The 24,269-nt window shown below is 44.3% G+C and overlaps 1 protein-coding gene across 4 annotated transcripts in view; it reads right to left on the bottom strand.

Annotated features, from left to right (window-relative positions):
- Positions 1–23,668, bottom strand: part of RAB3C (RAB3C, member RAS oncogene family) — a 108,244-nt gene extending 84,576 nt beyond the window's left edge. The window contains exons 1-2 of one of the 4 annotated variants that reach the window (XM_082242244.1): positions 23,537–23,668; positions 14,159–14,386 (exon numbers count right to left, since the gene is read on the bottom strand). In XM_082242244.1, the coding sequence (XP_082098370.1) occupies positions 14,159–14,386; positions 23,537–23,554 (246 nt within the window). In that variant the 5' untranslated portion in view covers positions 23,555–23,668. Of the gene's footprint in view, positions 1–14,158; positions 14,387–18,134; positions 18,384–22,633; positions 22,935–23,536 lie in introns of those variants that run through there. The other 3 variants (XM_082242243.1, XM_082242242.1, XM_082242245.1) reach the window with 3 other exon arrangements.
- Between the last annotated feature and the right edge of the window lie 601 nt (positions 23,669–24,269).

Here is a 24,269-nt window from a genome sequence, read left to right as displayed (position 1 = left end):
CAACCCCCACCCTGCCATGGAAACCAACTTTTGAATCTCATAATGAGTCATTGCGGCTCCAGACAATCGCAGCTTCCAAAGGCCAGGCTCTCCGAGGTTCATTAGAAATTTCCTAATGAATGCGGCAGATCTTAATGAGTCAGCGTGCACTAAGAGTGTTGGGATACTGGCAAGTCAGTGACAGGCAGCACTTCCAATATTAATCTGCCTGCTCATGACTTGCATCACTGGATTCTCCATGGGACTCTTGTCAGTTTCATATGCATCTTCTGAAAGACCCAAAGGCATTATGGGATGCAGCACATTGGAGCAGGCAGAGTTAAGCACACAGCATGCGGGCCAGAGACAACAATCCTCAGCTCCTCTGAACAGACAACTAAAAATGTTGACAATCTATTTTTAGGTTGCTTAATACTTCCAGCCTAAAGGCAGCACGTGGTAAAGTTTTTTTAAGTCACCCAAGAGACATAAAACCCTTTGTTATGGTAGACAATAAACAGTACCGTGGTACCTCGGGTTAATAACTTAATTCGTTCTGGAGGTCTGTTCTTAACCTGAAACTGTTCTTAACCTGAAGCACCACTTTAGCTAATGGGGCCTCCCGCTGCCGCTGCATGATTTCTGTTCTCATCCTGAAGCAAAGTTCTTAACCCGAGGTCCTATTTCTGGGTTAGCGGAGTCTGTAACCTGAAGCGTATGTAACTCGAGGTACCACTGTACTATCAGAATATGAATGTCAGTCATCTCTGGCTTAATCACATTCCTGAACATGATTTGAACTGTGTAATTACTACTTACACTAGGTGGAAGAATGGATAAATTTGTCACTTTCTAGGTTTTCCGGGTTCTTGTTTTTCCAAGATTAAGCTGAGTTCACCCCATTTCTGCATCAGTTCATGAACACATGTTTATGTGTCTTCATGAAAAAATTCAGTCCTGCTTCTGTGCCTCCTAACATACAGATCTATGAAGGCAATTTCCTCTTCTAGACTGCATTTCAGTACACTATTTCCACCAATATGCACATTTGCATAGACGCATTTTCCTAATATTAGGGTTGCCATACATCTGGGAAATCCTGGACATATCCGTAATACTGCAGTCAGCATGTATGGCAGCCCATGTTGGCAGTGGCGTTTTTGCCAATTTGCCATAAAATAGCTCAAAACTGGCATATATTTTTTGCGATTTTGCAAAAAAAAATAGTTCAACAACTTTGGGCAGAACTAAAAAAACCCTCTCAACAATTTTTCTGTTGAAATTTGGCAACCCTACCTAATATACCTATTTATTTAGCTTGGAGAACTATATCCCAAAATTTGGAGAGGTCTGAATTTCGAAGGAAAGCTGCTTTTTGGTTCATTCAGGAGTTGTGAATTAGGCCAGTTCATGTTAAAATTTACAAAAAGAGCAAACGTCTCCATTCCTGGGTTTGTCGGTTTCTCCTTGCTTTAGAACCTGCTATGCCACAGGAACACAGAGAGTTAGTTGTCTTAGAAGAGGCCAGACGAATACCGTATTTTTTGCTCTATAAGATTCACTTTTTCCCTCCTAAAAAGTAAGGAGAAATATGTGTGCGTCTTATGGAGCGAATGCAGGCTGTGCAGCTATCCCAGAAGCCAGAACAGCAAGAGGGATTGCTGCTTTCGCTGTGCAGCGATCCCTCTTGCTGTTCTGGCTTCTGAGATTCAGAATAATTTTTTTCTTGTTTTCCTCCTCCAAAAACTAGGTGCGTCTTGTGGTCTGGTGCGTCTTATAGAGCGAAAAATACGGTAATCTCTCTAGAGCAATATTGCCTATTCTGACTGGCAGCAGCTCTTCAGCAACTCTGCAAAACATGTTTCCCATCACCTGGTCCTTTTTTTAAATGCCAAGGCTTGAACCTGGGATCATCTGCATGTAAAGCATGTTTGTTACTATGACACTATGGTCTCTCTCCAATGCAAACACAGTCTTGTCAATGTGCAACTGTTGTGATGCTACAAAGAGTAACTTTGTGCCAACACAAGGAATTCACCTTTGCACTGGAGATAGGTTTGCCCTGCAATACAGACAGTTAGTTAGCTCTTGGCTGCAATGCCATCAGAAGAAATGTTAAATGTATCAAGTCTGTGGGCCTACAACGGAGGAGGCAATCAGGAGACTGAAAGACTTTTGAGGATGGAGCATGGAAAATTAACTCCAGGCTTCTACATGCCCCGATCTACTACAAGAGCTTTTTTCCAGTTGCTTACTAACTTTGGGCATGTTGTGTGTGTACACACACACACACACACACACACACACACACACCATAGACACATCTGTTTTACATCCGTTCAGTGATGATGGCTTCTTCCAAAGAAGCATGGGAAGTGTAGTTTCATGAAGATGATGATAATTACCTGATACGGACACCACCTCCAGAACTGTTGTTCCCAGTATAATTAGTCTGTGGCACGAAACGCCCTCAGAGGCCTACCCTCAGGAGCCTTCAGAGGGGAGTGGAAACAGTTCCTAGCTGGTTCTACATACTGTTCATTAGGCAGCTCAAAACCACAGCTGGCAGAGAAGGTAATTGGAGAGCAATCTGGTGACTGGGGAATGCTTCTAACACAGGGAAGATTTATGGTTGTGTACAGGAGCCGGGCAGTCATCCCCACTGCTTCTTCCCAGCTGACAAGAAGAACTTACTCCCACATAAGTGAGTGTAGCAATGCAGCTTGAATCGTCCTTCGCAAGAGACTTGACAGAATCATAGAGTTGGCGACAGCAGCGCGGATACTTTTGGCCCAGAGATGGAAAGAAGATAAAGTCCCAACCAGAGAAGAGTGGTTGACAAAGATGGACTACGGCGAAATAGCGAAAATGACCGGGAAGATTAGAAACCAAGAAGATAGAAAATTTAATGGGGGAAAAATTATAAGTTACCTTGGAGAACACTGCAAACAACTGAATACTTTGGCAGGAACATAGAAACACTTGTAATGTAACAGGAACTATGGTTAAAAAAAAGGGAATTTTAAGAAAGAATGGAGAATATTGTAAGATGCAGGTGAAAACAGATTAATAACAGAAGCCATGGAATGCTATATGTGTAAGGTTATGATTACGAATTGAATACAAATGTAAATGGTAAAGCTGGAAAAAAAGTATCATAGAGGTGGAAGGGACACCATGTATCATGAATCCTGCAATGCAGGAATATGCATCAATGCAGGGATCAAACCCATGACATTGGCATTGTCAGCACCACACTCTAACCAACTGAGCTAACCAGCAAGGCTGACTTGCTCTTCTCCTACTGCACACTTTCAACAACATGAAATTGCTACAGTGTGAAATCCGGCCCAGAACCAGCGGTCAGCCAGGCCAGGCACTGGTCAGGGGCCTCTGGGACTTAGAAGGGCCCCTCACTAGCTTGACCCGGCCGTGCTACCACTCTTCACCCCCCCCTGCTGAACACCCCAGCAGCATCTTGGCAATGGGTGGGTGCTGCTGTCAGGGGTGTAGGAAGGGGGGCAGCGGAGGTGGACAGCCCTGGGTGCCCTCACTGAAGGGGGTGACATTCAGCGTGCCGTCCGCCCACGACTCCCAAACCTACCCCAAGCTGTCGGGGGTAAGGGGAGAGCTAAGCAGCTTTGTAGGTGGCATTCCCCCTTCCTCTTTTGTTTTGACACCTTGGGGGAGGCTTGAAAGTTGCGGGCGGGCAGCGCGCCAAATGTCCACCATGGGCAGCTTGCTCCGCCCCCGGCGACAGGGCGCACGCACCACTCTGGGCCCCCGAGCGGCTATCCCACGCCTGGGAGGGCACCCTCTGGGCCATTCCCCCCTTGAGAGAGCGCCCGTCCTGGGCAGTGCAGCATATGTTCCACTGCTGGCCATTGATGCTTTGAATGGGCCCTAAAGCTCTCTTATATTGCTCTATAGAAATCTATAGATTCCTCAGATCTGTTGTATTGGGGTAAACTAAGATGCTGAGAGCCAAGGCTCAGGGCTAGATTAACCATTAAGCAAAATAAGCATATGTTTAGGGTATCAAGGGAAGGGGGGCACCACAGAAATTTTCCATTGCTGGATTTTTAACATTAATGGTCACAAACTGCTCAAGCTGAGCATTCATTTTCTCAGTTGAAGTATACGAAAAATCCCAAGAGAACAACTATTCAACATGGCAGGCTGGATTGCCTTATCTCTACTAAGTATAGAGGCAGATGTGTCATGAAAGATTAGTTTCAAGGATCTGATCAAAGACTCTGCAATTAGAAAAAATCAGGAGACCTTTTTTCAAATATAAATAAAATGGGACTTTACAAAAATAAGCATTCTTTTCCATCTTACGGTAGTTTTCGTTTCATTTCGAAAAATATAATTTTAACTTACGGTTTATTATTCTTTATACATTGAAGTACGGGGCGCGGGTGGCGCTGTGGGTTAAACCACAGAGCCTAGGACTTGCCGATCAGAAGGTCGGTGGTTCGAATCCCCGCGACAGGGTGAGCTCCCGCTGCTTGGTCCCTGCTCCTGCCAACCTAGCAGTTCAAAAGCACGGCAAAGTGCAAGTAGATAAATAGGTACCGCTCCGGTGGGAAGGTAAATGGCATTTCCATGTGCTGCTCTGGTTCGCCAGAAGCGGCTTAGTCATGCTGGCCACAGGACCCTGAAGCTGTACGCCGGCTCCCTCGGCCAATAAAGCAAGATGAGCGCCGCAACCCCAGAGTCGGCCACAACTGGACCTAATGTTCAGGGGTCCCTTTACCTTTACCTATATATTGAAGTAGATATATATGGGGACACCAAAATCATTTAAGTGCTTGGGGCTTTTAAAGGTCTTAATCTAGCCCTGCCAAGTCTGGCTCCTACACAGAAGTGACACTACCCCACCTGGATGGCAGGTAATGATCGCGGTAAGAGGGGGTTGCCTTTTACCCATGCTGAGTGGTTGCATGCAGGAGATGGGTGTTGGGTGGGCATCAGTGCCACTATACCAGGAGCCCCCTGAAGTCCAGCACCAGCCATGCATTAGAAGCACCAATTCTGTTGCTGCTGTTTATGTGGTGACTCTCTCCAGGACTGATAAGAATGTGATAAAAGACCCAAGAAAATTTGTTCCAAGAATATCCCGTGGATACTGAATTTGTGTTGAGTCATTTGGCCCTCTATGAAGACTTGTGGGGGGAAATGGCAATTGGACGACGCCTCGGATAATTAACAAGAGAAAAACAACAGCAGGTATTGCACAAGCTACTTTGAAAATTAACACAAATTGCAGGAAAGCATTGCTTAATGTCTGGGTAAGATACAAAGACTTATTGGAAAATAAAACCCCAAGGTGGTTGTCACCAATGGAAGCAAAAGCTCAGAAAAGGCTCAATATGGAGGCCAAATGGCTGACATATTGGGAGATTTTGGAACAAGAAGGAGACAAGTTGAAATTGCAGAGTTTCGAAAAATTAAAAAACAAAGTGAGAGATTGGCTTCATTATTATCAGATAATGGAGGCATATAATTTGGACAAGAAAATCGGCTTCCAGGTGGAAAAGTCAAAATTAGAAACAGAACTGTTAGAACCCAAAACTAAGAATCTGTCAAGAATGTATAACTTGCTGTTGAAATGGAATACTCAGTATGAAACGGTGAAATCTGCTATGATTAAATGGGCACAAGATGTTGGACATAATATTATGTTTGCTGACTGGGAACAGTTATGGACCACAGGTATGAAGTTTACGGCATGTAATGCCTTAAGGGAGAATATTATGAAAATGATTTACAGGTGGTACATGACCCCAGTCAAGCTTGCAAAAATCTATCATTTGCCCGATAACAAATGTTGGAAATGTAAAGAAACGGAAGGTACATTCTTTCACCTTTGGTGGACGTGCCCAAAGATTAAGGCTTTCTGGGAAAAGATATATAATGAACTGAAAAAAGGTATTTAAATATACCTTCCTGAAGAAACCAGAGGCCTTTCTCCTGGCCATTGTCGGCCAATTGGTGCCAAAGAAGGACAGAACTTTTTTTATGTATGCTACAACAGCAGCAAGAATACTCATTGCAAAGTATTGGAAGACACAAGATTTACCCACTCTGGAAGAATGGCAGATGAAGGTGATCGACTACATGGAATTGGCAGAAATGACTGGCAGAATCCGAGAACAGGGAGAAGAGTTGGTGAAAGAAGACTGGAAGAAATTTAAAGACTATTTACAGAAATATTGTAAAATTAATGAATGTTAGAATGATGTTGGATAGAAACTAAAGGGTTTCCAGCTGTAATGCTTTAGGAGATACGGGAAAAAAAGGTTTATAAATGGGTAAAAGCTTAATGGTAAGGATTTGCTGAACTAACAAATTGAAGTGGAATACATAGAAGGGAGGTATGAGGAGGTCTGGGGAAATAAGCATAAGGAAGATATGTTATGGAAAATTATTTGTTTTTTTAACTGTTTTCATGTTGTATTTTGTTTCTTTTTACTTTTTTTCCCCCATTGTTATATTTTAAAAAACTTTAATAAATATCTTTTGAGGGGGAAAAAAGAAAATTAACACAAATTGGACAGAAAGGAAACCAGAGAAGACCAGGAAAGAGAATACGCCACAGGGGAAATTAACTACCAGACCCTTTGCTCTTAATCTGCAGTTATGAAATTTCATTTTGGGTTTGTGCTTTACTTGTGGAGAAAAAGAGAAAGAGGAAAAACAGGAAGTTACTGTCAGTTCTTTCCCCCACTTTCATTCCCCTAGTAATTGATTCTGGGTACATATGTAGCAGGTAAGATTTAAGTGATCCAATGCTTTCATGACCAGGTGAGGGGATAAGGAACACCTTAATGAAGAACCCAAAGAGTTTAAAGAACACCCCTGCAATAGCGGTTATCTTTTTTAAAAAAGAATTTAAAAAACAGCAACCCGAAATATAATTAAATTTCACTCAATATAATGTTGAAATATAATTAACTCACAACCAAACCAGTTGTGATGGTGCAGGAAATCTGCCATTGGGATCTCCTGCTGTTTTTGTTTTGCTAATTAGAAGGCCTTCTGGGTTGGTTTGAAGACCAGGAAATGGTGCAGGTTAACCCTCTCCTTCCACCGCCAAACTATTAATTCTGCAGTATTTGTGTGGGGGAGGAAGGGAGTAAAAAACACAGTACCTATCTTTTCACCCACACACCCTGCCAATGCTATTATTAGCATGGGGGGGGGTTACATTGGAGAAAAGACATGTGATGAAAGACCACCCCCTTCTCGCCACTCATCAAAGCAGTCCCACAAGGCTGCCGGTTACCAAAGCAATACCTAAGGGCTATGTATGGGCAGTTCTGTCCATTGCAGTTTCCCACAGCTTCTCATTTTCCCAATCATGGGTTCAGTTTCCCACTTTTCCCACATCATTTTTTAAAGATATAAAAGTAATCACACAAAAACTGAATTTCTCCAATCCACACATTTTATGCAGTTCTACATGAAGCAATTTCTTCTTCTATAATGCATTCTTAAAATGTTGTTTTCATTAATATATGCAATTTAGTGCACAGCTTTAGTGCATAACGTTGATACAGACTTCCTGGCTGGATAACTGCATTGCACAATTTGGAGGTGTGCAAGTTTTGATTGATATTAGTGCTTTGGTTCACACGCTTTCAGAAGCGCTATTTGGGCAGTTTTGCCTTCAAATGCAAACTGAATCAAATTTATTCCACTATCCCTAGAAGAAAGAGAGAGAGAGAGAACAAACCGCCCTGGTTTGGACTTAGCTTTTTACTTGGCCACTTGCCAGCTCAGAGGGGGTTGGGGGGCAAGCATCATTTGCTTGCATGCGAGATCCCAAGTGGGAAATAAAATGCCCCTTCCCCTTCTTACATTATGTATTTACTTACTACCTTCAACGCCACCTTTTTGCCAAAGAACTCAAGGCAGTTCAAGTTAATGGCTTATCATCGAAGCCATGATACAAATGTGGAGGGAGAGGAATGAGTCTGAGACAACAAGAGGAAAATAAGCAAAGCCAGGTATCAACTCTGGGGGGCTTCCAGATGCAGATGATTTAGCAGCACTCAAACAGTGCTGTTCTACTTAAAGCTGGAAGTGGAAGAGCAACTCTGGTTGCTTCCAGATGACCTGTTTATTGAGCATTTTGTTTGCAGAGCGGTTTAAGATGGTGATTGCTATTTATTGAGCATTTGTTCCAAGCTGTTTAGGTAACATTTAGAGGGCGCACTCATTACACTATAGTACCCCTCCAGACAGCAATAATACCATAACATTAGGGGGACATTGTAGAACAACTAACAAAGCAGGATGCTACATGGATAAAAAAGTAAAGAGACCCCTGACCATTAGTTTCACTTGTTGCCGACTCTGGGGTTGCGGTGCTCATCTCGCTTTACTGGCCGTACAGCTTCCGGGTCATGTGGCCAGCATGACTAAGCCGCTTCTGGCGAACCAGAGCAGCGCATCGAAATGCCGTTTACCTTCCCACCGGAGCAGTACCTATTTATCTACTTGCACTTTGACATGCTTTCGAACTGCTAGGTTGGCAGGAGCTGGGACCGAGCAACGGGAGCTCACCCCGTCACGGGAATTCGAACCACCGACCTTCTGATCGGCAAGTCCTAGGCTCTGGGTTTAACCCACAGCGCCACCCTTGCTACGTGGATAGTGAAGTATAAATCCACCACCACACTATTATTGCATCAATGAAAAGTTGCATAATACACCTCCCCAAAAAACCCCTCTAGTCTGGAAGAGCCCCAATGCAGCTCAGTGAGCTCAGAATGTTGATTTACTCTTGGAGCAGGGAATGGCATAGCCTGGGAAAGAATATGGCTGGCTGGCCACATGTTGTTACACATGCTATAAAGAAATAATGTCTATGCTTTCCAGAGTGCAAAGATTGTCAAGTGTGACATTCATCTTGCTACACCATGCAAGGCACTTATCACCTCTCATCAGTCTCTGCCCGCACTGTCTGAAGGAATTCTTTCTTCCCTCCTCAAAAAAGTTTGGGCTTTCTTAACCAAATCAAAAGCTGAGGAATCCTCTGCCAAAGGATGTTGAGAAAGGACTCCAGTGGCAACTGGCCTTTATCCAATCCTCCTGTTTTTTAAAGAAATAATTTTGTATTGGTGCTTTATTTTCCATTTCTCTCTATTATAAGGCATGCAAAGAGCCATGCTGATATTTAAATGTCATTACTGGCTTAAATAGGAATGCTCAATTATCAAAGCTGAGAGTCTCCGCAGAGTTATTTCAAAGCAGCAAGCATAGCACTGCTTGCAAAAGAGTCTTCCATATCTTCAAATTAAGACCCAGAAACTGAGAGCTGTGTGTCAACTCAATTCCTGGGTTAACTCATTCCAAAATGGCTCACCCAAGTGATCAAAGAGAGTCCACCCCAGAGCCTTTGATCATTTCTTTAAACTCCCTCCTGAGAAGTTGATGAGTTTTATGCCAGGGATTAGAGGGGCCAATGCAAATCAAGGAGCAGAGGCAATTGTAACATGTTTTCCACTGCAATGGAAAATGAGTAAGGACGTCTGCAGGAGTTACAAAACACTGTAAACCCCAATGTATGGTGTTTTCTGGTGGAGTTGCTTAACAGTGCATTTGTACCAGGGGTGGGGGACAGGATGCAGCCAAATAACTAGACCCAAAACCCTCTGCAAGTGGACCACCTGCCAATCACCTGGTGTCATAGGTAATCAGGTTATTCAAATTGCAAACCATATTTATTTATTTATACAAACCCCGGCCATCTGGCTGGGTTTCCCCAGCCACTCTGGGCGGCTCCCAACAGAATTAAAAGCACAATAGAACATCAAACATTAAAAACTTCCCTAAACAGGGCTGCATGCTAAGTGCACTTCCAGTTCATCCTTTCACAGAGAGCTGTCCCACACCAATACAGACCATTGATCCATCTACCTCAGTACTGCCTGCACTGACTAGCTGTCAGGGATTGGGTAGAGGAGGAATGGTGGAGACCGCCTCCCCATCCTGACCCTTCCAGGGAGAAGGAAGAGGAAGACAGTATAGATTTACAACAGGGGGTTGAGGGACGTAGCAGCTCAGAGGCAGATGAGGGGGAAAGCTGGGAAATCATGGGACAGCCGGAACAACACCCAGCTGACAAGCATTCCAGACCCTCCATCTCCTGGTACCCGGCAAGCCTTAAAAGTAGGAGAGCAAAGAGCTCAAAGACAAAGAACACGTAGCAGCACCCGTAGAGGAGATGATGAGACTGACGAATGAGGAAGTGGGAGAGACAGGGAGTGGAGATTCACTCAGGGCGACACCATTATCCAAGGGGCTGGGTTCTATAGCCTCGCTCTGTAAAGATTGAAATAAAAAAAGGACAGTAAGAAACTTTTCCTTGTTTTTATACTTTCCAGGGCAACCAGCCGCGGACAGCATCCTGACCCTAGCAGCAGCTCTCCAGAATTTGAGACAGGGAACTTTCCCATGCCTACCTGGTTAGGGTTGAATCTGGAACCTTCTGCATGCACAACTGATGCTCCATGCCTGAGCTACCACCCTTTCCTCCTTTGCAGCCCTGGTTTGAATTCAAGCCGCAGCTGCAAAGGAACACCCTCTCATTACATTCCCAACCCTTCATTTCCAGCTTGAAAACAGCGCTTTCAAAACTGGGTGCATTTTCCTGTCACCATGCAGAGTGAGGGAAAAGGTGTCTATTTCCAAATCTCCCCCCACCAGCTGTGCGTCAAGGTAAATAAGTACCTTAGGTCAACTCAGTTATTTGGCACCTGGAGCAGAAAAACAACACCAGAACCTCTTCTCCTTGCTGGCAGTAAAAACGCAAGAATATATATTTTTAATAATCTAACAGTTTACTGCCCTTTCATGGCATACGGAATCCTTGAGATGGCCACCTCACTAAGTAGTAGAAGAAGAAGAAGAGTTTGGATTTGATATCCCGCCTTTCACTCCCCTTCAGGAGTCTCAAAGCGGCTAACATTCTCCTTTCCCTTCCTCCCCCACAACAAACACTCTGTGAGGTGAGTGGGGCTGAGAGACTTCAGAGAAGTGTGACTGGCCCAAGGTCACCCAGCAGCTGCATGTGGAGGAGCAGAGACACGAACCCGGTTTCCCAGATTACGTGACTACCACTCTTAACCACTACACCACACTGGTAGCTGGTAGGCCTTGCCCTTCAGAGCTAGGAGAGCTAAGAGATGAAATTTCATTGTGAATGTACCATCATTTCTGATAAAGAAGATAACAGGGAAGCCTCTGCTCAGGTAGAGCTCATGGATGTGTCCCTAGGCTAGGCCTTAAGAGTGTAACAACCGATGTATTGGATCACATCTGCAGTACTTCTGACCAGGGTCAACCTCAGACATTTTGCTGCCTGAGGCAAAGGACAAACTGAATAAGAATTGCAGTTGAATTTACTCCAGCGATGGCGGCAGGCTGGTTTAGGGAGCCCAGGAATTCACAGGTCTCCCAACAGACAGGAAAGGAAAGGGATGTTAAGTGGAACTGCTTGGTAGGTAAACTGCTGCTGTCCCTTCAGCTTCTGCTGCCAGAGGTGGTTGCCTGCTCAATGGTAGGGCTGGCCCTGAGTCCACCAGATATGCCAGCCAGAAGCTCACAACCAGAAAATCAGGGAGAGAGTCTTCCCCGTTGGTTTGCTCCTAGCATCTGGCAGTCCAGGCCATGCTTGTCTCTAAGTTGGCCACTTACGCATCACCACAAAAGGGGAAATGAATGCATTGTCAAAACAGAGGCTATGGGTTTACATAAAAGCTGCAGATTTAGAAATAATGACTGTAATTTAAACAGAAAAGCAACACATCTCACCATAGCAGGGAAAATTATGTCCAGCTGAGCTGTGTGCCAGCTACAGCTTGCTGCTCAGGTGCTGCTGATGGGCAATGCTAAAAATCCTTGCTCTCTCCCTCCTATGTTTCTTTATCTTTACACTCAACTAGATAGTCCTCCCAACAGAGGACACCTTCCAACAGAGGGTGCCTGATAGCCTTTCAAAGAGCCTGAATAATAGAACGGATGGCCACCAAAGCTGTCTCTGTTCCAACTTCACCTTCTCCCACAAATACAGTGGAACCTCGGTTGTCAAACCTAATCCATTCCGGAAGACTCTTTGACTTCTGAAACATTTGACAACTGAGGTGGAATGGGCTGTCAGCAATTTCAATCGACAAAATAGAGAAACGCGCCTCAGAAGCCGTTTGATTTCCGAGGCACATTCAAAAATGGAAGCATTCATTTCTGTGTTTTCGGCGTTCGGGTTCTGAATCGTTCAGCTTCCAAGACACTTGAAAAGAGAGGTTCCACTGTACATCCTAAAGCATCTCTACACCCCCTGTATGCTTGCAATTATTTAAACCTAGGAACACAGAAGAACAGGGAAAGCTGCCTTCCTCTAAGTTGGACCACTGGTGCAACAATCTCAGGACACACTCTGGCAGTGGTTCTCTGAGGTGCAAGGCAGGGGTCTCTCATAGCCCTATCTGGAGATGCCAGGGATTGAACCTGGGACCTTTGGGATACAAAGCATATGCTCTCTCACTGTATTATGGCCCTTCTCCTATACAGCTGTGATGAATGAATGAATGAAAAGAAGGTATGTCCCTCCTTATAGTGGGCTATCACATGATCACATCCAACAATTCTGCAAATCTTAATTTCAGCAGTAACTTGTACAAATAGTGGGGAATGGGAACATATACTGTACTTTGAATAAACACACTTGCATGGTATGCCAAGGAAATTACAGACCCTGAATTGTATCCTGTGCTACTCAGAGTAAACCCACCAAAAGGAATGAAGTTGTTAGTCATGTCCATTAATTTCAATGGATCTATTCTGGGTAGGACAAAACATTGGATACAGTCCCCTTTCACTTACTAGTCCACACTTAGAACACAATTGCAAAATCATCACCATCATCATCATCAAACATCCAAAACAGTTGGATGAAAGCAATACAATGGAAGGATACTATGATCTTGCAGACATGGGGCCTACCCACATAATAATGCAGCTGTCACTGCAAGTTATGCAATGAGGGGAACACATTCAATTGATTTAAAATCAATTCACAGAGCAACTTCCCCAAGATTCATATCTTATTTCATTAGCAGCCCTGGGGGTACTGCAGTCATATCATTTTACTTTAGCCTTAAGTGCAGCAAAAAGTACGGAATGCAAAAACACTAAATCAAATGCAGCAGTCAGAAGGGAAATTCATTTTGCAATGGCAAGACTTATTGGGGAGGCAGTCATGAAAGCATTCACCAAGCCTTGTCCCCGAAGACGGTGAGGTTTAGCATGTATAGGAGGACACTGGGGATCAGTTGACCTTCACTCACCACTAGTGCAAAGTTGACCCTCACTAGTTCTGCAAAGATTCATCTGTGAAGTCTCTTACCTACCTCCCTCCCCCTCACTTGCTCCCAATGGCCATTGTTAGGAAGCTTTTCTGGTGGCTTGCATGTTTCCCTTGGGAAGAGTGGTTTACTACTGGTGCCTTACCTTGCAGGTGCACAAAATTGCATAACAGCACTTTGGTGGGTGCAGAGAATAAGCCCTCCCTTTTCCTGGGTCTGGGGCCTTTCGAGGGCCACTCCTCCCATTAGATGAGGTGAGGCAGTTAATTTTAGGGAGCCATTAGAATGTAAGAAACACCCTGCTGGATCAGATCAAAGTTCTACCTAGTCCAGCCTCCGGTTTCCCACAGTGGCCAGGGACCCACACAGATGATAAAGTTAGTTTCGCTTTGCTTGGCTCAATACTGTCTTTTTGTCCTCTTGTCACCCATCTGCATCCCTGGCTGCTGTACCAAAATGTTTGGCAGCTTCTGCCTGAAGAGCTAGGCAGCTCAGCTGGAGAAGGAAACGTGCAGGTAAAGGAACCTGTTGCCAGCAGCTGGGGGGAGGAGAGAGAGAGAGAGAGAGAGAGAAGGAAAGAAGGAAGGAAGGAAGGAAGGAAGGAAGGAAGGAAGGAAGGAAAGAGCAGCAGGAGAAGGGCATGGCAGCACACTACAATTAAGCCAAGGTACCCACTTCAGATTTAACAATAAACCACAAACCAATCTTTTTAAGAGTGCAAATATAGAGACCTGTCTAAGATGGTCATTACACAAGCTTCTAAAGAAGAAAAAGATTTGTGCTCCTCTCCCCATTTTTCTTACCCAAATCTGCAGCTTAATTCTTTTTTCATTTTTGAAAACCGTCTTGACTTTGAAATCGATCCCAACGGTGCTGACAAAAGCCGAGGTAAAAGAATCGTCGGCATAACGGAACAAAAAAGAGGTTTTCCCAACGCTGCTGTTTCCAATGATGAGCAGTTTGAACATGTAATCAAAGTTCTGGTCTGATGTGTCCTTCTGGCCAAACCTGGCATCTTGCGTAGAGGCCATCTGTAATAATTTTCAGAAAGATGGTGTGGGGGAAGGGGAAGAAAGAGGGTTATTTTTTGTGATTTATCCTTTAGGTTCACATCATGTAAGTCCAAAGTGCTTGCATTTAATTGAGCTCCTCAGTGTTGCATACCATAATATTAGAGGACAAATTTAATGAGGTCCTAAACTATTCCCCAACCCTCCTGGTAATCCAGCCATAAACTTAAGTGCTGACCAGTGCTGAAAATGTCTCCAAAAGAGCACCATCACGACTCACTTAGCACAGTATGAAACTAGCTCCCCATTTGCAGAAATGTTAAAGAACCTTCCTCAAGTGGCAGCACTGCAGTCAAAATTAATAGCTGTGGAAAGTGGTACAGGCCCTTGTAATTCAAGTCAGGGGAGGATGAAATGGAAAAGCACTTCAGGGGTTAAAATAAATAGGTAGGGTGGAAGGTAGGAAGCAAAATGGTTTTTTCTCATTAGGTTTGTGTTGCAAACCTAATCCAGTTTCAGGTCTGTGGGTTAACTACTGGCGCTGCTTTTTAATAACACAGTGTTCTACAACATTTGTATCCTGTCCTTCCTCCAAGGATCCTGGGGACAGCTTACAATGGTTTTCCTCCATGACCACCGTGAAGTAGGTTAGTCTGAGGGGGTTGTGAGTGGCTGAAGCTCACCTAGTGGACTTTGTGGGTGAAAGAGGATTTGAATCCAAGATTTCCCCAGTCCTAGTCCAACATTCTGATGATTAGAAAGTTAGAATACTAGCTTCCAACCACTACACAATAATGCAATTATTTCAAATAATTTGCTGGTATCCTTTTTATTACCAAATCGTTTCTCTGCAGCTCTGTGTAGAACGAACATTGCGAAGGCTCAGGCTGCATGGTGCCTACAGTCCTGAGCACAATTACTTGGGGGGGGGGGAGTCCCATTGAACTCACTGAAGCTGACTTTCAAGTAGATGTGTACAAGGTCAGGCCACCAGAAAAAATCTTGACCTGGTCTCATGCTGTTTGGTATCTTCTTGTCTCATCCTCTGAAGCCAGTATAGTGGCTGGAGTGATGGATTTGGACATGGGAGACTTTTCTGTCTAATTTAAAACTAATTATTTCAGTGACGACAGCACAACATTAGTTCTAATGTTGTCAACAGGAAATTAAACTTGGTTCGGACCCAGACTAAGTTAGTTGCACTTCGGCTGCAGTCCTAACCCCACTTACCCGGGGCTTAAGTTACGGTACATCAAGATTTAACTTGTTCCATCTATTTCAATGGAAACAATCAAGGCTGAGAATGTATTTCATCACAGCACACACTGTCTTTTCTTGCAATACACTAAAATACAAATTATACAGGCTAAGCTAGAACAGGTACCAAGTGGTCTGGAGGGCACTTGCGGAGATGTTTTTTCAAGTGTTCTCTCCAGCCTTTCAATTCTGCTTGAATGCATAATGGGTCTTATCCTCCTTTTAAAAGTACAGCTTGTCTGATAATATTTCATACTGAGGGTGGGGAGTTTGGATCACTGGCTGGTGTTACGAGACAAATGAATTGAAGAGCACTTCAAAGAATGGAGTTGCAGTGTATGTGTGTGTATAAAAAAAATATTCATGACAGTCTCTGATTCAGGAATTCCTGCTGCTATCACTACACGGAAGCAGACTCCCACTCATCTCTTTGATTAAACATAACCACTCCCATCTGAAGGCTTGCTATGCTTCCTTTTACTTTTCCTCAATTACGAAGAGCCTGATGTGTTCAGAGGCATCATAAAGGCATCCCAGCCCCGTCATTTGGCAGTAACTGCCAATTTCATTTCCTTGTGCTATTCTTCTCACTAAAGTCCTCCGCACATTATGGTCAGATGGAGAGGCAGAACTGAGTAGCCCCAATGAGTGGTTGAGATGGTGGAAGGTGTGGTTTTAAAGGACAGCACAAAATTAGAGGGTGGAATATAGAGAATGAGTGGAATGTGGTTATCTCTGAGTGTAAATTCTATAAGGAGGACTGGGAGGGATGTACTAGATGCAGTATTACTCAGCAAGTGAATGAGAACATTCCTGTAATGCCGAATGAGACAGGCGGACTCCTCCACAGAATCATTCTAGGCTCCAAAAGTAATTTAGTGCTGGGGACATACTATTCCCAGCTCTCCTGAACAAAATGCCCAGGGTGATCTTGAGGTCGAGAATGAAAAAAAATAGCAGCATCCAAAGGAGAGCATCTTGTGGCAAATGGTAGCTTCAATTACCCTCACATTGACTGGGTAAATATTCTGGTCACTACAAAAGGGTGACATTTCTAGATACCCTAAAATGACTGTGCCCAAGAACAGTTGGTCATGGAACCAATCAAAGGGGAGATGGACTTGAGCTCAATTCTAAGAAGGCACCCCAATTGTGTGTGAGATGTACATGTGAACCAAATAATGTCCAGTTCTGGGCACCACAGTTTAAGAAGGGTATTGACAAGTTGGAGTGTGTGCAGAGGAGGGTGACCATGATGATCAAGAGTCAGAACACCAAGCTTTATGAGGGAGCTGGGTATGTTTAGTCTGGATAAGAGGAGACTGAGAGAAGATATGATAGCCATCTTCAAATATCTGGAAGATGGAGCAACCAACAGATTCAAGTTAAAAGAAGGGAGATGCCGACTGAACATATATAAATTTCTGGCAGTAAGAGCTGTTTGACAGTGGAATGACTGCCTTGGAAGGTGATGGAAGTCCTGGAGGTTTTAGAACAGAGGTTGGATGGCCATCTGTCAGAGATTCTTTAGCTGGGATTCCCACATTACAGGGAGCTGGACTAGTTGACACTTGGGGTCCCTTCCAAGTCTACAATTCCATGATTCTATGACAAAAAAGTCAGAGCATTCTGAATTATGCTGAATACTGGACACATTGATTTTCCTTGCTCCATAAAAGGAATGACCAAGAGCCTGCTTTAAGCCGCTAATTTTTCCTTTGAAGCTCCACTCCTACCTGCCCCATCACACCTGGCATCATGTTTGGTGTAAAGTGTGGGGTGGGTGGGGGGTGGGGGTGGCTTCCTCAAAACAGCCTGGTGTGCAAAGTTTGAGTTGTTCCCGTCCCTGATACTGAAGAACAAGACTTTGCTGAAGAGGAATCATAGCTGCAAAGGTAAGTCATAGCTAATAACCTTTTAAGAGTCCTTTAACAATGTCATTAAGTATGTGGATAAGCTGATCAAGTAAATATTGTGTACTTAGATTTTCAGAAAGCTTTTGAAAAAGTCTGCCACCAAAGACTCATAAGCTTAGAAGTCATGAGATAAGAAAACAAGGTCAGTAACCTGGTAAAGAATAGGAAGCATAGTAGGAAGAAATGGATAGTTCTAGCAATGCCAGGATGAATTGAATTGATTTTTTTATTATTACAGTCACAGACCAGTTCCGGCTCACTTACACTATCAGGAAAATCATAAAACACAACAGGAATACATTGGGGATGTATTAAAGGGGTTTGCCAAAGATCTGCATTGGGACAAGCACTTTTTAACTTGTTCTCAAATGGCCTGGAGCTAGAAGTGAACAGTGTGGTGGCCAAGTTTGCTGATGATACCAAATTGTTCAGGGTAATTAAAACAAAAAGCTCCAGAAAGAACTCTCCCAGCCTGGTGAATGGGCGTTAAAATGGAAAATATGATTCAATGTCAGCAAGTTGAAAGGGATGCACTTTGGGGGTGATGAATCCTAATCACATTTGCACTAATCAGGTCTGAATTGGTAGTGACTGACCGGGAAAGCCATCTTGGGATCACGGTGGATAGCTGGATGGAAATGTTGACTCAGTCTTTTGGATGCCACAAATAAGAAAGAGTATATGCTCTGTATCGCACCATTAGTGATGGCTCTGATGGATTCAGTTTTCCCCCCTCCTCTGGATTTTAATGTGTGCAGGGTCCATGTCAGATGTTTCATCTCCAAACAAAGAATCCCCAACTATCCTCTAGGTAAACTTGGTTATGTGAGAGCAGTTAAGATGAGGGAATCTTTTCTGATTCCAGGGATTCTTTTATGACATCACAGATGGTTCTTTCTACCAACTACCATCCCTTGGATGCCAGCCACCACATTTCAGCTCCCAGTAAATGAGCAATCTATTTCTGAATGATGACTCACCCTGCCCCTTTTCTGGGCGTGGGATGGACACAAGGGGGTGAAGTAGAAATCCTAAGCTCAATTTACCATTGATGGCCTGCATGTGCAAATGGACTGTCAAACATCAAACACGACAGAAGGAGCTGCTCTGTCCCACACACAATGGTTTCCATGAAGGAAACTCACATGTTCATCTGAAAGTTGTCAAGCCCAGTAAACACATGTATATGTAAATAGGCCTGCCATCAACCAATGTCCTGGGAAAATAAGATCATATTCTCACTTTTCATTTAAAGCACAATGATATCACTTTCTCAGTTATGGCTTCTCCCAAAGCATCCTGGGAACTGTAGTTTAAGGGTACTGAGAGTTGTTAGGAGAGTCCCCTTGCAGAGCTACAATTCCCTGAGTTCCCTGAAAAGAAATATTGGCTGTTCAACCACTCTGAGAACTGCAACTCAGTGAGAAGAGGGATCTTCTAACAACTCTCAGCATCCTGAGTTCCCAGGATTCTTTGGGGGAAACTATTACGGTTAAAGTGGTATAACAGTGTATTAAATGTACGGTGTGGTTGTGACCTAAGACAGATTGTTTTCTATCTCTAGGATTCCCAGGTGCTTTGAACAGCCCATGTCATTTCCTACCTATGGTGACACATTGCCGAGACAAGCGAAAGGGCTTTCTCAGTGGCCACACCTAAATTGTGGCATACTTGCCCCATGAAGCTGAAGTAGTTTGTTGCCTTCTGCCAAATAGCAAATAGGCTTTTTATTATTAATCTGGCAGGCATTTGCCTTGCTGTGCAGAATACTGTGTTCATCTGTTATGCCTCCCTTTATAGAATTTTGTTTGACGTGGTTGTTTTATTGCAAATTTAATTGTCGCAAGCCACCCTGTGTGATGTGTGTGCAATCAAAGGTGGGGTAAAATTCCTTCTGCTGAGGAAAAGAAAGGAAATGTTGCTTCCAGAGAAAACGAGGGCAGGCAAAGGATCAGTTCAGTCTGAGTCAGCTAATAAGGCCAGAAGTGCAGGAATCTGAAACGATGGGAAATAGAACCCAGCCAATCTTTGGGATTTGGGCACTTCCTGACATTGGCTTTCCCCATCTGACTGCACTGCTTTGGCAGGTGTGTAACACTAACTGTGTGGTTGCTGTTCGTGGGGAATGTGATGTGTGGCACTACCTCAAATCCACTAGCATGTACATTGGTTGTGAAATCCACTGTAGTGTAGTGGTTAGAGTGTGAGGCTAGGAACTGGAAGGCCTGGGTTCAAATCCCCACTGAGCCACAAAGCTTATTGGGTGACCTTGGGCCAGTCACTCACTCTCAGTCTCTTACACCACAGGATTCTTGAGAGGATAAAATGCAGGAGAGGAAAGATGTCACCCTGAGCTTCTTGGAGGAAAGGTGGGGAATAACTGATATAAACAGGTATTTTCAATTTAAGCCATATACATCTATGGAACAGAGAATTAATTGTCTCTGTAACAAAAAGCATTTTTTGGGGGGGTGGGATAGTAGGCAACTAAGGTTGCAGTCTTATACTCACTTACCTGGAAATAAGCCCCAGTGAAATAAATTGTGCTTATATCTGAGTAGACACGCATAGGATTCCACAGTCAAAGCTTCTTTTCACTAACAAATTAAAATGAGTCTAAGGAGATAACTAGTTTAACTAACCCTGCAGCCTCTTCTGCAAAGACTGCAACACTCAGTCAGAAAAGAAAATCCATCAGAAACTTCCAAACCACCAGAGAACAAAAGACTGGAACCTGGAATTGCTCAAAGGTTTATTCAGAATTATTCTAGACATATTCAGCAGGAGGGAGGGGGAGGAGGAAGCATTTTTATTTGTGGACTTTAAATGCTAATCTGAAGTACTCTGCTTGATTGCATTTTCATATCTCAGAGAATCCTTGATGCTCTGTAATTATAATTATGGAGGAGACATGGGAAAAAATACATTATTAGTCCACCTCAATGCTGCCGCCCCTCACAGCTTTGTTTTTGACAGCTTTGCTGCTACCTTTACATATATATAATTAGCTCTTTTGCTGCTTAGGGAAGGGGGGCAGATCTTTCCATCTTGAAATGTCAGATTAAGATTATAACATCCATACATAATATCCAAACAGAATAGATGCTAAGGCAATGCAAAATAAAATATTTCAGCCCAATTTTCTTTATCTGTACTACCTTACAACCACAGTTCTGTTTGTACAAACCTACGCAGCCCAATCTTATATTTTTTTACTCAGAAGTAAGTTCAGTTGAGTTCAATATGACCTACATTCAAGTAACAGTGTATGGTTGCAGTCCTGCTGCCCTATCCTATGCATGGTTCCCAAAATAAGTCCAACTGAGTTCATCGACTCTTATTCCTAAGTAAGTTTTCTCAACAGACAAAACCTGCATAACTAACCCTACAACAAACTCACCTTTAATTCTGATTAAAAACATCTTTATTCTTTCAACAAATAAGAAAGGTTTCTAGTTTTGTCAGGACACAGCATGAAATGTTTAAAATACAATGATATAGCAGAGATAATGGGATGTCAGCATGTAGCATAATATGAGCTAGTGATTCGGACGAGATGGTTATTCACCTTTCATAATCAAGCATGCCCAACCATTTACAGAGGTGCTGTATAAGGGAACACTGAGATTTTGATTTTTTTAAAAAGATTTCACTTTATTTTGCAATTGGAAAGAATAAATGTTAAAACCTGCATTACAGAAGGGGAAAACACACTTGCTAAATCACTGTATTGAAAAACCCAACAGCTCAGAATGAAAGTGTAAAGATTTGATGGCCAAATTTCTAATACCAAGATGATGGATGTTTATCAGTGTGAGTATTGTAGAGTTGCCATTCAAATGACAGTTGTAATAATGGTCATTTAGTATAACACAACAAATGGGAGTAAATTATTGTGACTCAATAAAAAATGCATACCTTTGTACATTACAAACACCTGAACTTTATTTTGTTTCTTCAGTCTGGATAGTAAGAGCTTCCACATAAAAGCATTTTCAAGAGTGATACTCTCAGTTTCTTTTGAGCTACATATAATTCTTTGTTCCAGAATGACAATATTCCCATAACTGCTATTTTCCCCTTCTAAGACTCATTACATATTAACTTATGGGTATTACTACTATTTTCTTACCTTGATGTGCCTATGATCAGAGACTCATTGCTTTCAAAACTTACACTATGCAAAAGAATTTAGGGATCACAGGTTTACATGATCCCTCAGGCAAAACATATATCACATCATCAAAAGCAACTTAACAAAAGATCTAACATTAAGGCTTCAATTGGATACCTAACTTTTTAGTAAACCTGCACAGGACTGCACTGTTAGCTAGCAGGAAGAACAAACCTGTGTATCTTTACTCATGAGTAAGTCTTGCTATGCTCAGTGTGTGGGGAGAGTAAGGATTACTCCCTAGTAAATGTGTTTAGGATTGCATTCCTAATGCTGGAGATTTAATGCGCTCTTAAAAAAATAACCCGTCATACAAAACTGCAATAACAGAAACCCTTTCCCCCCGGGTGTTATTATGCTAATACCAGGGGGGAATGGGCTTATGTTGGGCTGCTGCTTTTTCTTTTCTTTTCAGGGCACACGAAACCTCCAACATTAAGGCTGCAATCCTTAACATGCTGTCGCCCTGGATCTTTAACACTCGCCCTCTTGGAAGAGGAAATGGTGTTGTCAGGGGAAAGGCGTTTGCTAGCTGGCTTGGATACACTCAGTAAGCGATGCTTGAGTTGACGCCTCGCCTTTCCTCCCTGCCCAGTGAAGGAACAACCAAGATCCGTGTGACCAGAGATTTATTTTAGGGTGTGTGTCTGAGAGTGTGTTAAATAACAACATATGACAATCTGTGCCTAGTGCAGCACCCCTCCCTCTTCGAAAGAAACAACAACCCATCTAAAGATGACCAGCAGCAATCGCACAACAACCGAGTGACTTTAGGAGAGGGGCGCGCGCTCTGCCTATCTCTCGTGCGCGTACCCGCCATCTCAACCCTCGTCCCTCGGTAGCCACTACCCTTTCCCTGAGCGCGCGCGCAGAGTTCGGCCAGGCTTGCTCGCGGTTCCCCTTCGGTCTGTTGTCACTCACCTGCACAGGAGCTTCGTGCCTCATGGTTCAACCGCGCGCCCTGTCCTTTCCCCTCGGCCGCTGGGGTCTCACAGGCAAGCGGGAGAAGCAGCAGCAGCAGACGAAGCAGCAGCAACAGCCGTGGCCAACCCCGTCTACACGCCACGCACACAGGCACAGAGAGACACGCGCGCCCGGCGCGTCAGCAGCAGCAGCAGCAACAACAACAACACGCTCGCCTCGCAGCCCAGCAGACAATTCAGCACCGCGGAGCTGTCCACCCGGCCTCCCCTGCCGCGCCTTGGCCCAGCGCCCCTCGCGGCGGCCGGTGGGAGCTGTAGTGCCAGCCGCCGCGCGTCCCAGGCCCCAGTCCAATGGAAAGCGGAGGGAGCCAGGACTACAAGTCCCAGGGAGCCTCGTTTCCACCGCCGCCGCCTGGAGCTCCACCCCCTCCCTCGAGGAGGCGGCTCCATGGAAACGAGGCGCGGGGAGGGGGCAGCTCTGCGGCCACGAGTTTGCGCGCTGTTGGGCGAAAGTTTCTGCGCTTTCTCTAGGCGATGCTAGGAGAACCCGGCGAAGGCAAATAGGCAAGAAATGCAGTTCCCACCCCACAAACAGAGAGAGGAGAAAATGCAAAGCCTCGCCCATTTTTAAATCTTTTCCTTGTTTTAACTATACTGTTTCTCAAAGAAAAGGGAAGCAGGCAGCTCCCAAGATGTTTGCTATATATATTTTTTTTTCCTGGCGTCGCGGTTGGAACTCATTTGCTAGGACGGCAGAGAGAGCGAGAGGTCAGACCGGTTGGGTGTTTTGCTTCGGACTCCATACTGGCGAGTCTTTTTCGTTAGCGGCGGAGAAGCTCGTCAGCTGCTTTCAAGGAAGTATTTGAAAAGAGGGGCGTGGAGGAGCCCACAGCGCTCTTACCTTGCCGTAGATTTCCATCGCGATCCCGCCCAGGCGACGTAGCACCAGCCGGAGAAAGAGACGCGTCCACACACAGAGAGCGGGAGAGGGAGAGCCTCGTGAGGGAAGCGACGGTCCCTGAGACGGTCGGGAGGCCAGGCGGAGAGCGCGCTTGCTTTGCCTTCTTCCCCCGCCCCACCGCCCGGCAGGTGGAGGAAGCGTTATTAAGCGATGCCCAACGCAGAGCTGAGTTTCCTAGCAGCGCTATTAACGCGCGCGCGCGATCCGCCTGAGCCTCCCTTTGGGCACTTTTGGAAATTTCGCATTAATTAACTCTGATCCAGAAGAACAGCAGGTGAAGGAGGCCGCGGGAGGAGTGGGGCGTCTGTGTGTAGCAGAAGCAACCAAGTTATATAAATTGCCTAGCAAAACAAAGCAGTGCAGCAGAGACGAGGCTGGAGAATTAATTAAGCCCTTCTCTGGCTGATCTGGTTGCAAAGCAAGCTTGGAAGTCAGTCTCGTGGGTGGGTGTTTCTGTGACCCGTTAGACAAGCGGTAGGAAGATTTCAGGCATTTGTATTCCTACATTGTAGGGGGTTGGACTAGATGACCCTTGAGGATCTACCAACCCTACGATTCTATTTTTCAATATTCCATGTTGAAAACATTTTTGTGGCGGATACCTATCTAGACAAGGACGCGGCTGGCACTATGGGTTAAACCAGAGAACCTAGGACTTGCTGATCAGAAGATC

Source organism: Podarcis vaucheri, assembly GCF_965113315.1.
Source record: "Podarcis vaucheri genome assembly, chromosome: 11".
Classification (NCBI taxonomy): domain Eukaryota; kingdom Metazoa; phylum Chordata; class Lepidosauria; order Squamata; family Lacertidae; genus Podarcis; species Podarcis vaucheri.
This window is presented reverse-complemented; position numbering and strand designations above follow the sequence as displayed.